The 19,604-nt window shown below is 41.6% G+C and overlaps 1 protein-coding gene across 1 annotated transcript; it reads right to left on the bottom strand.

Annotated features, from left to right (window-relative positions):
- Positions 1 to 1,918: 1,918 nt before the first annotated feature.
- Positions 1,919 to 18,571, bottom strand: tmem86a (transmembrane protein 86A). The gene is made up of 3 exons (XM_088997296.1): positions 18,412 to 18,571; positions 7,424 to 7,688; positions 1,919 to 5,384 (listed from the first exon to the last, which is right to left on the bottom strand). Exons 1-3 carry the CDS (start codon positions 18,430 to 18,432, stop codon positions 4,957 to 4,959), a joined length of 714 nt encoding a protein of 237 aa, XP_088853422.1. The 5' UTR covers positions 18,433 to 18,571; the 3' UTR covers positions 1,919 to 4,956.
- Between the last annotated feature and the right edge of the window lie 1,033 nt (positions 18,572 to 19,604).

Here is a 19,604-nt window from a genome sequence, read left to right as displayed (position 1 = left end):
AGCATGGATTCATTTTTAACATTAGATTGTAACGTTTTACATCACAAGAAGCGATGCCGTGAAAGTCAATTGATATCTTCTGGCTGGAAATGGCACAAGGGGAACATTTTCTTCTTGAAGTTACCCAATCTTCAACATTTGACAAAATACACTTTTGACTTTTCTAAAAAAAAAAAAAAAAAAAAAAGTAATTCTACTAGCCTCTCACATCGCTAATTCAACAATGGATATGCATGAATTGCCATTATTTGTATTAATTGTGTCTAATAGAAACAAAATAAAATATATTGACCTCTCCATTAGCAGCTTCCTTCCACCAACTCCAGCTGAAAGTGTTACAATACATCTGGCCAGCATCATCATTTTTATCTGAACCTCACCACATCCTTTACCTTCAAAGGGATGTTGGAAGTCTGTCAGTCTTACAGCGAAAAACAAGAAACAAAGTAATGCAACAGCAAAAGGTCTTCCAATTCCTCATTGAAGAGGATTGTTGACAGTCTGGATTCATTTCAGCTTGCATTGTCACTACATGTGGAAGGTACACAGTGATGGTCTGAAGGTCGATGTGATGAATGGATGGAAGATGCAAGGATTGCGAAATGAAGAACACAGACGAGAAAGTGTATGTTGACACACCGACCTCCGTAATACTTGTGCACAGATCCAAAAGGCCTCCTGGGGCTTTCACAGCTTCTTTTTGTACGCTTGCACAAAGCTCAGAACAATCGGACCATTGACAGGCTGATGGACAGGGAGCATTCAAACACATTTAATTCCAGCGACTTCAGTCAACACCAACTTCCTTCCCATTTGGAAAGGCAGCAGTACACTAGCAGCAAAGAAAAATCTCATTGCCTTAATAGAAGTGGAGCGGTTTGCTTTAGTTTATTGTGTCCAACCTAAGCGGCAGTTTGGTCGGAATGAATGATAACATGCAGCTTTATTTGATTCGATCCATGGACGACTTTCTAGAGAATGTGGGTTGCCGAACAAGAATAACTAGCGACCATTCATCTTGTCTCGCGCGTTGAAGCCAAGAGGATGAGGGAAGACAAATCCTCATGCCTTTTTTTGGGCAAGGCAAAATGTCCGCTTACATAAATTGCCTAAAGATGAGTAAGTGTTTGACTCAATCTTCTTATTCCCAACATGGTTCGACCTACAGCTCAACACTAAACAAGGAGAAAACCGCATGCATGAGCAAGACTTCCAAGTGGAACGATGCCACATGCTGGGTGGACAGATTAGAAAGTCATGGCCACGATGATGGACCTGACTGACAAAGCGATTACAGTCCTGGCAAGTATGCTGACATGCCAAAAGCAGATTGAGGAACCATCCAGCGAAACAACAGCCACAAATATCGTCTCGACTTATTTTCCACACTTGTTGATGTCAGAAAAGCAACAAAAAAAGCAAGGTCATTACTATGCTCTTGCGTCAGATTCCTTCTCGTGGAATGGAAACAAGTGTGCGTAAACATTTCTTGCCTGTGTGTTGGTGATTAAGTCCACGGGTCATTGACCAAGAAAAAGCCCCAAATCCAAGTCAGATTCTGTCCGGTTCCAGTTTGTTTTGTATATCTACAGTACATCATCAGTTCTCTATCAAATGGACTAAACACCTTACTACTTATGACTCGAAGTGTACATTTGCATGCACAGTGATTCACTTTTCATTAAACACGACATAATTAGAGGTATTAATCACAATGTATGAGTTCTGAGGAGGCATTTGCAACAAATATAGTGGAAACTCCAAAGTTGAATGCCTCTGAAGTGATGCAATATGGAATTTTACCAATAAATACGCTGCTTCGCTGCCATGTGTTAAAACATATAGAAGTACACACTATTTATATTCCATTTGTGAGTGGTTTGGCTCTCATCGTGTGTATGGCCCATATTCTCTTGAATTCACTTTGCTGCAGTGAAATGTAAATGTCTCCACTGCGAGACTCATAAAGGTAAATTCTATCCAATTCTTCAAATAGGAAATGGTGACACATTTGCACCTGCCCTTTGGAGGTTGGCAGTGTTGTCACTGACTGTTGTCTTTTTCTTCACAGCTCCCACAAGCTTTCTTTCCTATGCCGACCAGTTCAATGTCGGTTGCTCTGTCCACAGGTAAATTTGTTTTTCAAATTGCTATCTTGGCAATGCCAGTGTTTTTGCAATCACCTTGATCTATTTTCCCCTTCTTCTATCAGCTTCAAAATGGTTTGCTTTGCTTCATAGAAACATCTCTGGTTCCCACGTTTGCCGAACGGCACATTGGCAAAGCCCAAAAGCCAAAAGCACGCACTATCAAATCTAATGTTGAAGCAATCAATCTTAAAGGCCATGCCTGAGCAACGAGAAACACCAATAAGTCACACAATTTTAGTCACATGAAAAGTGAGTAGGTTCAAACAAAAAAGCTCTGTCCTGAGTTGCTTACCATCTCCGTGTAAATGCCATGAAATAAAAGTTGGATTTTGAACTTTTGGCTCTAGCTCATCTTTTGATCTGAAACCTGAAAGTTTTCAATGTGCAACAGAAAGAAAGTAATTCAACTTGCCATTAATATATTTGGAGAAAATATTTCATCTTCCTTGGCCTTTGTTTCGGGGTAATAGGTGCCGGTAATAGGTATTGTTTTTTCTTGTTGTGCAACCTATACGAATCAGCGCTGTAGACTCTTGAGATCAAAGCCGAACATTTCTTCCTGGGATGAGAAAACTGTGCCTTTTTGGCTTAAGAAAAGACCTCTGAGAATCCAGATAGAGTAGATGAACATGTGCATTGCATTAATAAAACACTTTCATTTCAGTCAACATGACACAATTGCAAACAGTTTAAAATAACGTTCCTTTCATTATGCACAATGCCTACATTCACAGCTTAGTCTTGCCTGAATCATACCGGTCGGAAAAGAGCTAGAGTGAATCTCGGACTACACCCTAGACAGGTCATACGACTTATGACAAGCATAGCAAAAATGATCTATGAGCTTAACCTGCTCAACATCGGAACGCCACACAAAGGGGATTAAGTAACGATTCTGAATCCTGGGTGTGTTGCTGAGGTTGCTGAATAGTCGACAGAATTAAAGCAGCATGATTGTGAGTTTGACCGTTAAAAGTGGAACGAAATGCAAAAATTAACAAGACTATATGGTGCGTGTCCCATTGAGTCTAAACAATATACAGTGATACCTTGGCTTACGAACTTAATTGGTTCCCAGACAGAGTGTGTAAGGTGAAGTGTGTAGCCCAAAAATTAATTTCCCATAGGAAACCATTAAAATGAGAATAATCCATTCCCAAGTCCCCATAAAATATAATTTTCTACTTTCTAATTTTCTAAGCCTTAAAACTACACAACATATACCTTATTTTATGTATAATAAATGTGCTATGGTATTATAATTAAAGAAATAAACTGTACTGTAAAAATAAAGTCGTTTTATTTACCTTTGTGATAGTCGTTGATGGCTCGATGGAATGGAGTGTCCGATTTCCTCAGCATTAAACACTTGATGAGGAATGTAACCTTCTTTCACCATCTTGAGGAATGATCCCTTATAGGTGCTTTCTCTGTGATAATTTTAACTATTGTGTTCTGTTTAGCTGGGTCGATAGCTTTTTGCATCAAGTGTACAGATGGCTTGTGCGGGTTGTTTGTGGAGCCTGATTGATGGGATATTTTAACCTGGCAGTCTACACTCTGCCTTTGAACTATGAAAGTTAAAACTCTCTCACTGTTGTCTGCCTGTCTCTTTAATGTTTAAACCACCTCCCCTCACTGCTGCGTTATTGACCAATCACGTGGCTTTAACCGAAGACTGGGGGCGGGGAATAGAGGACAAAAACACTCGGTTGCCATTTTATTGTTAGAAGAACGGGCTCGTTCGCGAACGACACATCACTCATTGAGGCAGCTCCATGTGTATCCCGAAAAAAGTTTGTATGCCAAGGTAAAATTTTCATAAACTTCATAAGCCAATGGGTTCGTAAACCGAGGTATCACAGTATTCTGATTAATATTGCATTGCTTTACAAAGCTTACCGATTTTCTGGATTTGGTCATGTGACAACCACCATGCAAACTCGAGAACAGTTGTGATGTCTATTTTAGTCGACAGCAGTGGGCGGTATAATGTGAAAATGGCGGCCCCCTAAAGTGTATGAAAACAAATGGATGAAACTGTTGGAACTTAATTAGGCTAGTTAGTTAGATGGCAAATACAAAATACTCTTTCTCAGACAAATATTCCCCATAAAAATAGCATTGTCAATCCACAAAAAAATGAATCGGATAAAGTTTGAAGTCCACTATGGGCAAGTCAGTAGGATATCCCTTTTTTAGACAGCTATAGCATCATCACAGTTGCCTTTATCTAACTTTTGGGGATTACTTTGACTTGGTGACACTGATGTTAGACATAAACTTAGTGAAAAATTATAAAATGTCATCAATATTGAATTGCATTTCTGGACCAAGTTACATTGATTTTTTTAAGTGTTTTGAGTCTTGAGATGATGTATTGCTAAAGTATAGGTGAGGTATAGGACCTGATTAAAATATATCCAGGACCCCTATCCCCAACACATTCCTTAAATGCCCCCGATGGCATGCTCCCCTTGAACTAAAAGAAATAGAATACTTGATTGGGTGTGCCACCAATACCGTGCAAATATCCACAGTCATCGGGTAACAGGAGGAATTCCATTCAAGAATCAGAAGAAGCAGGGAGGACTGTGGTTGGGAGAGGATGAAGATAATACTACCACAGCATCAAAGTGAGGAAGGGAAGTGAGACAGACCAGACGAGATTTCAGGGGGGGGGGGGGAAGTTGCCAAGGCAACAATGGAGCCGAGGGTTGAGGCCAGGTGATGCAGTCGTGAAATGTGTGTCCATGATCATGCCGGGACCAACTCCACCTTGCTGTCACATAAACAGAGAGGCCCCTCATATTCTTTTCCGCGCAACCTCCACATCCTGGCATTCCACGGCTGACAGAGCAATGAGCATCTGGGCAGCATAGTAGGTCGCCATGATGATAGCACGCGAGTGGGGCACGGGGAAACAGAACTTGTTGACGGCTATAGTGAGGTCGGACACCATGAACAGGACAGCCCCCAGACAGGCTGACAGCTTGGTCCAGGTCCAGAGATCATTGGCTAACTGCAAGCCGGCAATGGCTCTCCAGCCCATGAAGCCGATCAGAGCAATGTAGACAGCCACCAGGTAGGTGAAAGGGCCTGACAGGTAAGGATAGAGAAGAAGGTAGCTCACACTGGACACAGCTGTGATCACCAGGCCTGCGCGCACATTGATGGGCTTCATTCCAAAGGCGGATGAGTAAAGGATGTGGGTGATGGCAAACATCAGCAGACCTGTGAAGTAATTATAACATTAGTCAGACCTGAAAATCTAGCCATCCTAGTTGGGGGCTGGCTTGGGTGCATTGCATATACAATACATACGTATGTGAAATTAAATCTGCCCATCCTATGTCACAATGTGTTTATAATGTCAGACGCACACTGTCTAACTTAGGACGAACACCAATTGCCGCAATGCGCTGAAATAACCAAGATGTTGGAAGGATTTTTTTCATCAGCAAAAGTCTTGTGACTGGCTCCAATTAAGGTCCGAGATCCAAAATTGCATTATTGTATAAATATGATGCAACGAACATTTCTGACATATCAAATCAAATGGTTATGCGAGACAAAAACATTGATTTTCCGTATCTTTAATTTTGTTGTGTTTCTCCTGTTCGCGAAAGCAACCACTGTCTGCATGGACAATGTCGCCAATTTGCAAATGACTTTCAGATGCTGTATTGCAAGATGCACAATCAACCTCAACAATTTGTCTTAGGTTTGACAAATCACATTGCCTGAGTAAATGATTCTATTTGCATTTGCTCCCCCTAATTTCACAGTACAACTGTAAAGTGTCCTTGAGAGGTTTGAAAGGTTTTAAGAAATAAAATATATTCTTATTATTATTATTATTATTATTATTATTATTATTATTATTATTATTATTATTATTATTACAACTGCATAACAGTTTTGCCTAGCACAATCACGGATACGCCAGTTCGTAGATCAGCTTCTGGTTACATAAGTAACAAAGTTCAGAACATGTTTGACACAAACTAACCTTAACTCAGACCCTTGGTGTTTTTACAATGGCTTTGTATGGGTTGTTTTTATGGAGACAATGAAGTCTCAATGTTGGGCTGAATCTTTACATGATCTATTAAGACTTAACATTCAGTGCTATGCACACGTAGCATATTAATAAGAAAGTCTGAACATGCCATTTGGCCGATAAATTATACAGGCTAAATGTCAGGTTGAATAGACCAGTATGTCATGGGGAGTGTGGCTTTGTTTCACTGTCTGCTGTATGAACACCCAACTTCAATCTTACCCTCTCTCAATTTGCAGCCAGGAACAATAAAGTTGGCTTCCAGTAACTATTTGTTTCCTTATGTTGCTAATGTCCATTGAACCAGGGTATAAAACTATAATTGAACTCCAAAGACATGCACTCACCTGACCATTCAGGTGGTAAGTGGTTCCATTTTAGGAATAGTGGTGGTTGCATCATCTATGTAAATATAGGTGAACTGCCATGATACCAGATGACAGTGTTGAAGTATTTGGATTGTATTTTTTTTTATTAAAAGACTCACAATGTGCTCTTCTGATCATTCTACAACTTTTTTATGAAGCAATTTCACTCATATAGTATTAATGTTATCCTGTTCAAAGACATAAAACGTTCTTCCAGTACTGTTGTCAAAAAGAAGTGACAATTCTCTGTTGATCATTCAACAGTACCACGGTGTTTAGGTCCAACACTGATGAAATAGTGCTAAAGGGCATAGGACTGTTTGTTTTCACAACAATGAAAATGGAAAAATCAAGCAAAAACACTGCTCGGTGAAAATACCTCCTGGGACAATAAAGGTACATATAGTGTATTCCCAGGATGGAAAAATAACTTCTGTATAGTTTGACCATGTGCTGAACTTCAAAGGAGTTGCTTCCATTGGCCAGGTAACAAGTTTGCTGCGTTCACTCCCACTATGCCGAAAACGCCCCTCTCCACCTGTGCCTGTCTACTAACTTGCCGAAAGAGATAACACATTACTGATGCACTCAGTTAGACCGCACTTTGCAATAAACTTGTGCTGGGCACGAAAATAGGACAATCAGACGATGGTATATCTCCAGGGACAAGCCAATTCTTCCCATGATGATGCTTAACTGACAAACACAATTTATAAATATTTTTGCTAGATTTCTCTGCTTTTTAAGATACAATTACAGCAGTAGATTGAGAACAGAATTGTCATTGAAGGAGTCAAACTCATTGCCATTTGTGCAAATCAAGCATGCAACATTTCTCTCACCATGAACAAAGTAGCCTTGCTCCTGCCAGATTAGGAAAGCATCACCCAGCGCAGAAAAGATAAGGCCGGCGAGGATCTTGCGGGCACTGGAGTGAGCCCCCAAGAAGCTGAAGCCATGCGCCAGCAGAAACACCCACAGGCAGAAGATGGGCAGACATTTGATCAGTGCGCTAAACCAGGATGGACTTGAGGTTGGCAGCCAGAGGACGAAGTAAACACAGGTTGACTTGAAGAATGGCACCAACTTGGGGCCTTCACTCTTGACCTGAAATCAGATTAAATACAGTAAAGTCTCGTTATATCGATATTCAAGGGAGTCCGAAAAAATATCGATATAACCGGGACTATCGATATATCCGATCCTGCGCCGAACTGCATTAAACAAAAGCCGCCAAAAGAGGGCAGCCAAGCGCCATATAAGAAACGGAGCTGGCCATTAGCTCCCTTTTTTTTGGGGAGATGGTCCCCTAATGTTGCCTCAAAATGGCACATATAATTCTTTAATGATTGTAAACATGTATGCTTTAATCTTCAGAACTACAGTGTATTTGAAACATATTCATAACTGGATGTGTAACAAGAAAGCATATTATCCGAATCTGAAGCCATTGTTTGGCAAGCAATGCAAGACGTCTTGGCGTGAAGTCATTTTTATTTGCATTTGAATAAAAAGTGACATCGGCTGTCCTTTAATACACAGTATGGAATGTTAATAATTTTCAAAATCATCGCGCTTCAGCAGACAAAACAAGAAACATTGTTGCAAAAAACGATTGCATTCATATACAGTACAGTGGGCATGTACATAACACAACAGGGAAACTGCAACGCTTACATCTTACTGTATTATGTATACAATTTAAAAAAGTCATCAATCTTCTTCTGCTTCCCATTTTTACCTTTTAACACAAACACTTCAATCTCGTCTGCTACACACGAGATAGCGTCTGAAAATGAAAATGGCTCTGCTACACGGGTGCTGGGCACGTAACCAAGTCACCTGACCAAGTCGACCAATGGCGCGACTGATGACGTGACACGTAACCAAGACACGTGACCAAGTTGACCAATGGCGCGACCGATGGCGTGTCACGTGACAAAGTCACACGGCCAAGTCGACCAATAGCGCGACCGATGGCGGCTCATGTGACCAAGTCGACCAATGGCGCGACCGATGGCGGCTCACGTAACAAGACACGTGACCAAGTTGACCAATGGCGCGACGGATATATCGATATAAACAACAAAAATGGCCGGCGGGGGATGAAAAGGAGCACCGTAATAACCGGATTATCGTCATAACCGGGTATCGTACTAAACGGTACTAATTATACATAAAAAGACTAGAAATGTGCAAGGGAAATGAAAATAGTATCGTAATATGCGGTACAATCGATATAACCGATATCGATATAACGAGACTTTACTGTATGTCGATTCACCATTAGTCTTAATGTGACGCTCTTGCTCTCTGATTTTTATGATGTTCTTTGTATTATTTATTCATGTCCATAAAAATTATACAGGAAACAACATCTAGGAAAATGGTAGTTCAAAGGAGAGTACTTTTCATTTTGTGCAAGAGTGGTTTATGTTGTTGCAAATATGCACATGATCGTGTGCTAAAGCGAAACAAGATTAACACTTTACGTCTGAACATTGATGTCTATGGAACCATATGACTCTCAATAATCTTCTCTAGTTTCGGACAAACCAGACATTGTTTTTCTTTCCTCTCTTCTTTCCCCTACTTCTCCTCTACTTGAGGTCCATGCTCTTGAATAGCCCTGACTATGCAAACAGTCCTGCTTGTTTCGGGTCAAATGCACAAGGCCCAAGACATTGTGTTACACACCAGAAAAAAAGAAATCAAAGCAGTGTTTCGTAGCACCTCCAGACCCCATATCCACCCGCGGTTCTGAGAATCCAACATCCAAAGGCAGAAAGCGATGGGTGGTTCATGCCGATGAAGGTTGTTGATTTCAGTATAAAAGTTGAGAAAGATAAGATGAGTGGGAAGAATTGAGGAAAGGGGGCCATAGAGCAAGGGAAAAACAAGCAGCAACTTCGAAACCCTCTCCCAAACATTGCATTGGGAGCATTGTGGGACAAAGCAAACGCGACAATTTGCACCGCTCGCAAAAGAATAAGTGGGGCAGAAGAGAGGAAGCAGGAGTATGCACGAGGAAGGGCTACTCTGAAGTACTCCTAACTGGATTGAGCAAGTGGTTAAGTGATGCAGTTGAGAGTTTCAGAACAAAAGTCCTTTTCACAATACCAGTTGATGTAGCCTTTTTCACCATTTTTCCCCTGATTTTCCTGAGGGTGAGGTTGCAACATTGCGGGGTTAAACAATCAAACTGACAACACCACCAATCATGAGTGGGGAAGTTTCATACTCAAAATTCATTAACCACCATGGTTTTCACTGACCTAGAAAGAAAAAAATAGTTTTTAGATATAATCATCTAAGTTAAGAGTTATTAAGACTTGAAATGTGCCTCTGTGAAATGAATGTAATAGGTGTCTGGCGGGCCGGAGGTGGTTCGTGGGTCACTGTTTGAGTACCAGGTTCTAGCCATTCCTATACCTGAGCTAATTAACTGCACAATAATATTAAATTTCTCAGAGATAACAGTAAAAGTGACTATCAAGAGGTTACGTCTGTGTAAGCTCTCAGTCGTACAGGAGTGGTCCATCGATGAGAAGGTTTCTTCAGCCGTCATCTGTACAAAAGTGAAGGTTTCGGACGTTTCGCCTCCTATCCAAGAGGCTTCGTCTCTTGGATAGTCTGACTGGTCGTATCGGCCCCATTACCGGGGGCAGTGGGGGTAATAGGCCAGTCGTTAGTCAGGAATGTAGGAACAATCAGTGGGGCCACAGGGAGGGGTCCCCCGTCCCCCCCAACCTGAGAGTGGGGACCTATCATAGCTGTGTCCGGCGCCACCATGTCTGGACATTAGGGATATATAAATGGGGCCGATACGACCAGTCAGACTTTAGTTCGCTGACGAAGCCTCTTGGATAGGAGGCGAAACGTCCGAAACCTTCACTTTTGTACAGATGACGGCTGAAGAAACCTTCTCATCTATCAAGAGGTTATTTATAGACTTGGAACCAAGCAACAGACACAGATGTCCTTTGTCCTTGTATAGTATGATGTGTCTACATCCGCAGTTCTCACGTCCTTCTGCCAGCCAGATCAGTTTCAACCTGTCCTTCCTCCTCCACAACACTACTACTTGACTGCATCAATAAAACACACTTCCCTTACATTTGCGTCTGCAGTTTGGAGCTGAGGAAGTCACCAACTGAATTGTTTAGAGTCATCAAAAAAACACATTTCCCCATTCATTTTTACATACGAAATATACGGCTACCAATCAAATGAGGCGGGTGAAGTTATCTTTTTCCAGTTCAAATAAACATGCAGAATCGCGCAATTTGGAATATTGGCAATCATTTGCAATGCAAATGGACACGTTCAATGTCTTTATTGTTATGTTTTGTTTCAAGACTGCACTATTCGGACATACCTTATCATGTGGCTTGAATATACTCCTGTGAAACAATGAATTGTGTTTGACCCAATCACTCATGTTTTCTTAAAAGAATGGCACACATCTTATAAATTTGGTCAGGTTGTGTCAACCTTTGAACAACACTGCATAGTTGACACCGACTTTTAATGAGGAAAAACATTATCTGAACCTTTGCAATCTTTCTTTGGTTTTAAGTTGTAATTTAACTTGCAAACCAGACAGTTGTCTTTAACAATTCTATATCCCCGCAGAGTCACAGTATGACGCCTGCTACGTTGATCTATCTATTTGTCTTACGATTGTATCCGAGTTACTCCCGGGTTGAGTGAACGCTGGTGCGTGTGGCTGCCGCTGCTCACCCACAGAAAAACTTATCCTATGACTGTAACGTTTTGAAAGGCGCTTAAAAATGAAATGTATTATTATTAATCTTCAAGGGAGTTGGTTAAAAATCAAATACTATAATATCTGGCCCAATGACGCTGAGAGGAAATTGAGTAACTTTCATCTCAGGAATGCTGTGTTATAAATGTTTCTTACTTTCTACAGTTTGTGTCGGGTGCACCTACAAAATCGAACCGAGGCAGCACTGTCATAGAAACACGGAGAAGACCAACAGTGGTTTATGAAATAGAGAGAATGCTTCAAACCAAGTTATTACTGGGTCATTAATGGCATACATTGGCTAAGTGCCTTCAGTCTTTTTTATTATTGCTTTAGTTTATGATCATCTATTGCACCACTCCACAGTTCAGTGAGAGCTCAGCATCATATTCAAATGTCGTAGAGAATTGTAGCTGACTCCTCTCAGTCTGAGTGGTGCTTCAACTTTGTCCACGGATATAGTTCAGAAAATCAGAAAAATAGAAAAATAAGTCATAGCTTCTAATAATCAAATACGTGTGTGTGTGTGTGTGTGTGTGTGTGTGTGTGTGTGTGTATATATATATATATATATATATATATATATATATATATATATATATATATATATATATATATATATATATATATATATATATATATATATATATATATATATATATATATATATATATATATATAAATCCTCGTCTCACCCAGGCCAGGAAGCTTGAGGGTTCTGTGCAGTATCCGTGCTGTTCCCGGCACGGCGCTTTTCTGGACCGAGATCTCCGATGTTGTTCCCGGGATCTGTTGCAACCACTCGTCGAGTTTGAGGGTCACTGCCCCGAGTGCTCCGACCACTACAGGCACGACTATCACCTTTACCTTCCAGGCTCTCTGCAGCTCCTCTCTGAGCCCTTGGTATTTCTCGATTTTCTCATGTTCCTTCTTTCTGATGTTTCCATCACTCGGGACCGCTACATCCACGACAACTGCTTTCCTTTCCCCTTTATCTATAACCACGACATATGGTTGGTTGGCCATTACCATCTTGTCAGTCTGTATCTGGAAGTCCCACAGGATCTTTGCTCGGTCATTCTCCACCACCTTGGGAGGTGTTTCCCATTTTGACCTTGGGGTTTCCAATCCATACTCCGCACAGATGTTTCGGTAGACTATGCCAGCCACCTGGTTATGGCGCTCCATGTAGGCTTTCCCTGCCAGCATCTTACACCCTGCAGTTATGTGTTGGATTGTCTCAGGTGCCTCTTTGCACAACCTGGTATATCTGTGCCTCTATGGCTCTGGTGTTCAGGGCCTGCTCTTGAGCAGCCAGGATGAGTGCCTCTGTGCTGTCCTTTAGGCCAGCCCTCTCTAGCCACTGATAGGACTTCTTGAGATCAGCCACTTCTGCTATGGTTCGGTGGTACATCCCGTGTAGGGGCTTTTCCTCCCATGATTGTCCCTCATCCAGCACCTCAACCTCTGTTCCCCATTGTCTGAGACATTCTCTGAGTACATCATCCGTTGGAGACTTCTCTTTGATGTATTCATGGAGCTTGGATGTTTCATCCTGGACAGTGGCTCTGACACTCACTAGTCCCCGGCCTCCTTCCTTACGGCTTGTGTACAGTCTCAGGGTGCTGGACTTGGGATGGAACCCTCCATGCATAGTGAGGAGTTTTCGGGTCTTAACATCCGTGGTCTGGATCTCTTCCTTTGGCCACCTTATTATTCCTGCAGGGTATCTGATCACTAGCAGGGCATAGCTGTTTATTGCCCAGGTCTTGTTCTTGCCATTGAGCTGGCTTCTGAGGACTTGCCTCACCCGCTGGAGGTATTTGGTCGTAGCCGCTTTCCTTGTTGCTAGTTCGAGGTTGCCATTGGCCTGTTTTCGGCCTGTGGTATACCTAGGTACTTGTAGCTGTTTTCAATGTCTGCTATTGTTCCTTCAGGGAGTGAGACCCCTTCAGTGTGGACTACCTTGCCCCTCTTAGTCACCATTTGACTACATTTCTCCAGCTCGAATGACATTCCGATATCACTGGTTGTGTGGATCAGGGAGTCTATGTCCCTTTCGCTCTTAGCATACAGCTTTATGTCATCCATGTAGAGGAGGTGACTGATCGTAGCTCCATTTCTGAGGCGGTATCCATAGCCTGTCTTGGCGATTATTTGGCTGACGGGGTTCAGTCCTATGCAGAACAGCAGCGGGGAGAGTGCATCACCTTAGTATATGCCACATTTGATGGACACTTGCGTTAGTGGCTTGCCATTGGCTTCAAGTGTGGTTTTCCACATCGAGTTTGCAACGAAGGCTCTCAGGGTCCTGTTGACCTTATACAACTCCAAGCATTCAGTGATCCATGTGTGTGGCATCGAGTCATCGGATTTCTTGTAATCAATCCAGGCTGTGCACAGGTTGTGTCGGAACCTGCAGTCTTGTGCGACTGTTCTGTCAACCAGCAGCTGATGTTTGGCACCTCTAGTATCTCTACTAATGCCTTTCTGTGCTTTGCTCATGTATTGATCCATGTGTCCACTTATCTTAGCCGCAATGATGCCTGACATGAGCTTCCATGTTGTGGAGAGACAGGTTATTGGCCGATAGTTGGAAGGAACTGCACCCTTTGAGGAATCCTTCATGATCAGGATTGTTCGCCCTTCGGTTAGCCATCCTGGGTGAGTCCCATCCATCAGCAACTGGTTCATTTGTGCTGCTAGGCGCTCGTGGAGAGCTGTAAGTTTCTTTAGCCAGTAGGTGTGGACCATATCCGGGCCTGGTGCCGTCCAGTTTTTCATACCTGAGACTCTTTCTTGTATATCTGCCACTGTGATGGTAACTGGGTTCTGTTCAGGAAGGTTGCTGTGCTCCTCTTTCAGAGTCACCAGCTATTGTGCACTGCCGTTATGTGCGACCTCCTTCTCCCATATGCCTTTCCAGTATCTTTCAGTTTCGCGCCTTGGAGGGTCTGCTCTGCTGTTAGAACCCTGCCATTGAGCGTACACTTTCGCAGGTTGTGTTGCGAACAGCCTGTTTATTCTTCTGGCCTCATTCTCTTTCGTGTACCACTTTAGGCGACTGGACAAGGCCTGGAGCCTTTGTTTGGCAGTTTCGAGTGCTTCAGGTATGGTTATCTGCATGTACCTCTTGGGTATTGGCCTTTTATTCACACCTCTCTGGGTCTCCGTCAATTGACTCACATCTTTCCGAGCCGCCTTGATCTTAGCCTCCAACCGTATTTTCCATGGTGGATAATGAATCTCGTGGCTCTCATGGTTGCTCTTGTAGCCAAGCATCTCTAGGATCACTGATACTGAGGCGTATATCAGCTCATTGGTTTCCGTGATCGTTCCGGTCGGGATCGTTCTCAGTGCTGCATTCACAGTTTCCATGAGACTTTCAGGTGGTACTTCACAGAGCTGTTGTAATCGGTTTCTTAGTTGCCCAGTTTTCATTCTTGCCATGATCTTATCTCTCAGGTCAGTTGCTGCCTCGCTCAGCATTTCATTCATTGGGGCTGGCTTCCCAATCTCATCATTCATTGGGGCTTGGCTCCCAATCTCTGGTTGAACCTCTTCCTCTGATGTGGCGGCCTGGGGCCCTTCACCTCGGAATTTGTGTTGTACCTCATCAATCTCAAGTTGTGATAGCAATTGCCATTTGTGGATATTGGAACACTGAGCTACTAGTTGTTTCGTGGTCAACCGTGACTGTGGGTTTCGAAGTAACCATTCAGCTCCCATTCATATATATTCATATATATATATATATATATATATATATATATATATATATATATATATATATATATATATATATATATATATATATATATATATATATATATATATATATATATATATATATATATATATGTATATATATATAAAAATATATGAATATATATATATATATATATATATATATGTATATTATATTTTGTCACTATTTTCCCCTTTGCCAAACAAAAACTTGTCATGGAATGAACAGTTAAAACAAGCAAAATGAAAAAAAAAAACGCAAACCCATCAGGAATAAGTGAGAACATCCTTGAGCCGTGAAGAAATTGTTGGAGGAGAGTGGCCTTGTCTGCTCCGTGTGTTCGTTAATATCGGATGATGAGTATTTTGGTAATCCAAATACAAGCTGGAGTCGATGAACAGTAACTTCGAAGGATTTATTTGCAGAATATTCAGGAAACACATGATTTACAGAGAATGGCTGCTTGATGTGTTCACACCATGGACCCACAACGTATTTATTTCATCAGAAGGGCGGTATCAAGACTATGGCGCGACACCGAGGAGGCATTCTTTCAAAACAATTCCTAGCTTTTCAGAATCAGAAAAAGAATCAGAAAACCTTTATTCGTCCCACAATGGGGTAATTTGCACATTTTATCAGTCTGTCTCCACAAAGTCTCCAGTAAGCAGTGAATCAAGGTTAACATATGGCTCCAAGAATGAACTTGGTTCACTGTGAATCAGAAGGTTATACAGGCTATGTAAATATGGCGGAAGACACACATCATGACATTATTGAAGATGCACATCATTGCATTGTTGAAGATGCAAATCATTACATGATTTAAGACGCACATCACGACATTATTGTCATGACATATCATTGACAGAACCAAAATACCATGGTAGAGGCTTAACTAAACAAAATTATTATTATTATTATTATTATTATTATTATTATTATTATTATTATTATTATTATTATTAAATTAGCATATTTGACAATGAAGCTGACTAACTTTTTTTGACTTTGATAATTTGAAATAATCCTTCAAAATCAATAATAATAATAAAAGCAAATAGTACAGCGTTAGATACACACCATGCGTTTTCTGTGAATCAAATAATAACATTAGAGCATAGCAAGACAAATCGTGGTATAGTAGCCCCAAAACGTAAATAGTGTCTTGAAAAAGTGTCACATTCCATCGGCTTGATCTTATATGAGGCATGGTTGCCAGTTAATTTCAACAATAAAACAGGTAAAGCACTGAAAGACATCTCTTAAGTATGACATGCATTATTCAATCTCATGTTGATCCAGTGTCAGAAACATGATGCTGTACAGAGAAACAGAAACCACCTGTAAAGGCCTATAAAAATGGAGATGCGTAACTTAAGCATGGCCGTGCCAGACAAATGGCACATGAGTCATATAATAAAGTCATTCCCATGTCACACTATGTTACTTCCTGATATAATGTGTTAATTTCAACGTTAACTTGGTGTTGGTGGGCTGTCTCTGCTGCAAACAATATCAGAAATATTTACCTCCAGTTATATTTACAAAATACATTCTTGTGATTGTTTCAAGAAACTGCATTCATTTACACAATGCTCCCAATTTTGTACTATTTATCGAGGTTTCAGTGCTTCCATAAACTGAACTGCTTCGAGGAGGTGTGTTACATTTTGTTTCGTATCGTTCTGATGGTTTCTATCATCGAAACTCGATAGTGGTTCTATTTGGTGGATGAAGTTAAGCCCCCACCGAAGGCCATGGTGCAATAGCCACTTTGTACACCTATTTTACCTATTTTCGTTTTTTATGTTGTTTTGTAAATGTCGTATATTTTGCACAAAACCACGATAGATGAAGGACATTATTTGGCTGTGGCGACCCTGAAGGGAAAAGCTGAAAGGAAAAGAAGAAGAAGTTTTGTAAATGTCGTGGAAAGTGATTGCCAGGATTTTTACTTTTGTGCTGTCTTGACATAAAGCTTTGTCCTCATGTGAACTTGAGCCGGTGCCTCTATATTTCAGACAGCACATACCTCTATTTTCCATCTCATTAAAATCCTACGGCTATGGCTGGGTCTAAATTAATTTAACAAATTCACACTGCCTGGGGGGGGGGGGGGGGGGGCGGCCCGGTGGCCGAGTGGCTAGCACACCGGCTTTACAGTGCAGAGGTCGCCGGTTCGCGTCCCGCTCCGGCCTCCCTGTGTGGAGCTTGCATGCTCTCCCCGGACCCGCGTGGGCCCTCTCCGGGTCCTCCGGCTTCCTCCCACACTCCAAAAACATGCATGGCAGGCAGATTGACCACTCCAAATTGTCCCTAGGTGTGAGTGTGAGAGTGACTGTTGTATGTCTTTGTGTGCCCTGCGATTGGCTGGCAACCAATTCAGGGTGTCCCCCGCCTCGTGCCCGAAGACAGCTGAGATAGGCTCCAGCAACCCCCGCGACCCTAATGAGGAATAAGCGGTACGGAAAATGATGATGATGATGATGACACTGCCGGGGCAGCATCACCGTCGCTATGGGAACAAGTCTGCCTAGCACGCATTCCTTCACACAGTCTGCCCTCGCAGTAATCACAGGCTTCAAATGAGGGTTTACTTGCAAGGGGCCAAGTTACGACACACCATCCACCCTGTAATGGCTTTTGCAAAGTAACTGCCTTTCATATCGCCGCTCAATTGTTGTTGATGTTAGGGGACAAGTTCAACTGAATTGTGTAAAATAATATTCTTCCCGCATTTGGAACAATATGTTAAGGCAGTACTACGATACAGCTACGCTATAGAAATTAATCCTCAGAAAGTCAGTGTGCCTGCTGTATTCTTAGACATGAACGCGTATGGCGCACTCGTCATTTGACGCGCACAGATACAAACAAAAGGTTGTCACAAGACTTTTTTACCTTCAGTTGGTGGCGACCTATAGATATTAGGAGAAATGTCTATATTGTATACTTGCTGTTGGAACCTGCCAATTAGCGTTGACGCAACCAATGTATGTCGTCGTATACAAAAAGGAAACGACGAGAAACACAACCCGGTAGATGTGCTGGAAGAATATTATTCGAATGATAAACAGCCTCATAAACAGTTAACTGTTCCTGAAAGAGATGACGTTGTAGCCTTCGATGGGTCCGTGTATGCTATTGCATGCAGGGTAATACGTGTGTTTTCCCGGTGACTTCACAATGACAACACGAACAAGCGTGAATAAGCACGAAGCGTTCTGTTACGGGACGATTGTGCCAATCTAACTAGCAATCAACATCAACACCGATCGTTGTGTCAAAGCTAGTTTGAACGTGAGACTCACCACAGTGACTGGGGAAACCATGTCGAGGACGTCAGTGGGGACGTTGTTTCGGGAAATTTGGGATGTACCCTCTTGTTTACGTTCTTGAGCCAGAGAATGCCGATTGTTTTTGTCCTTTCGCCGATGGGCGGGTAGACATCCTTGGGAGGTGAGCGGCTTGTCTCTGTTGGCCAATAGCAAGGGCCGCTGGACCATTTGTAGGCGGGACAAATGTTAAGTGACGCCTCGATGGGAAGGGCCAATCTTCTGTTTCCATCGGGGAGCAGATGGCCTTTTATTTACAATTGATGGAGTACTTGAGCTTGTTTGCTACATTTGTCTGCAGTATTTATTGAGTTCGTCATTATTGTCTTGTTAATATGACCTCGATATCAAAGTACACGACTGCTTAATTTATTATGTCGGTAAAATTTAATTAAAACACGGCAAATCTCAGTCTTCTAATCAACTAAATATATGTCGATGTTTTCATACATTCAGACAGCGCAGTTTTCCATGCATTTGCTGATAAACATAAAAACAGAACGTGTCATGATTGATACAGTTAACATAATGTGTTGTTTAATCTTATGTTGTATTTGAATCTGCAAGACAGATAGTTTAAGATGAGGGCCTTTTCAATAATAGGAAATTTTCCAAGTCATCCATCTACTATTAAATAAAATACACTTAATTTCAGTTGTACAGTACGACGTTTGAATGGGGAATAGTCATAATAGTCCCAGTAGGGGGAGACATTTCAACTCAACTTTGTTTATGGGAACTTGAACATTAACTTGTTTTGATAAGAAAATCAGACACAACCTGGTAGTGCTGCAAGAGTACTAGAATTGGTGTACTGTATTCAATTAAAACCACGTCATCATGAAATAATTCAACCCTTTTCAAGGTCACAGGAAAATAATTTGATAGGTCAACCAATCTATTCTCTTTACTGGGGTTCACACATACTCACCCAGTCACAATAAATTATAAATACATTCAACTTATTGTATCCAAATATGAAACCGATCTCACACAAATGAAATAAATAAATAAATAAATAAATAAATAAATAAATAAATAAATAAATAAATAAATAATGGGAAAAGCCGAAAGGAGAAGAAGAGATTGTTATGTGCCTTTCAAAACGCGTAATGTTAGGAAGCTCAATCGCCTCTGATTGGCTGGCAACCGGTTCAAGGTGTCCCCCA

This window comes from Hippocampus bargibanti, linkage group LG05 (assembly GCF_051943395.1).
Source record: "Hippocampus bargibanti isolate YZ-2025 linkage group LG05, ASM5194339v1, whole genome shotgun sequence".
Classification (NCBI taxonomy): Eukaryota; Metazoa; Chordata; class Actinopteri; order Syngnathiformes; family Syngnathidae; genus Hippocampus; species Hippocampus bargibanti.
Note: the sequence above shows the minus strand (reverse complement) of the source record. Positions and strands in the feature narration are given on the sequence as shown.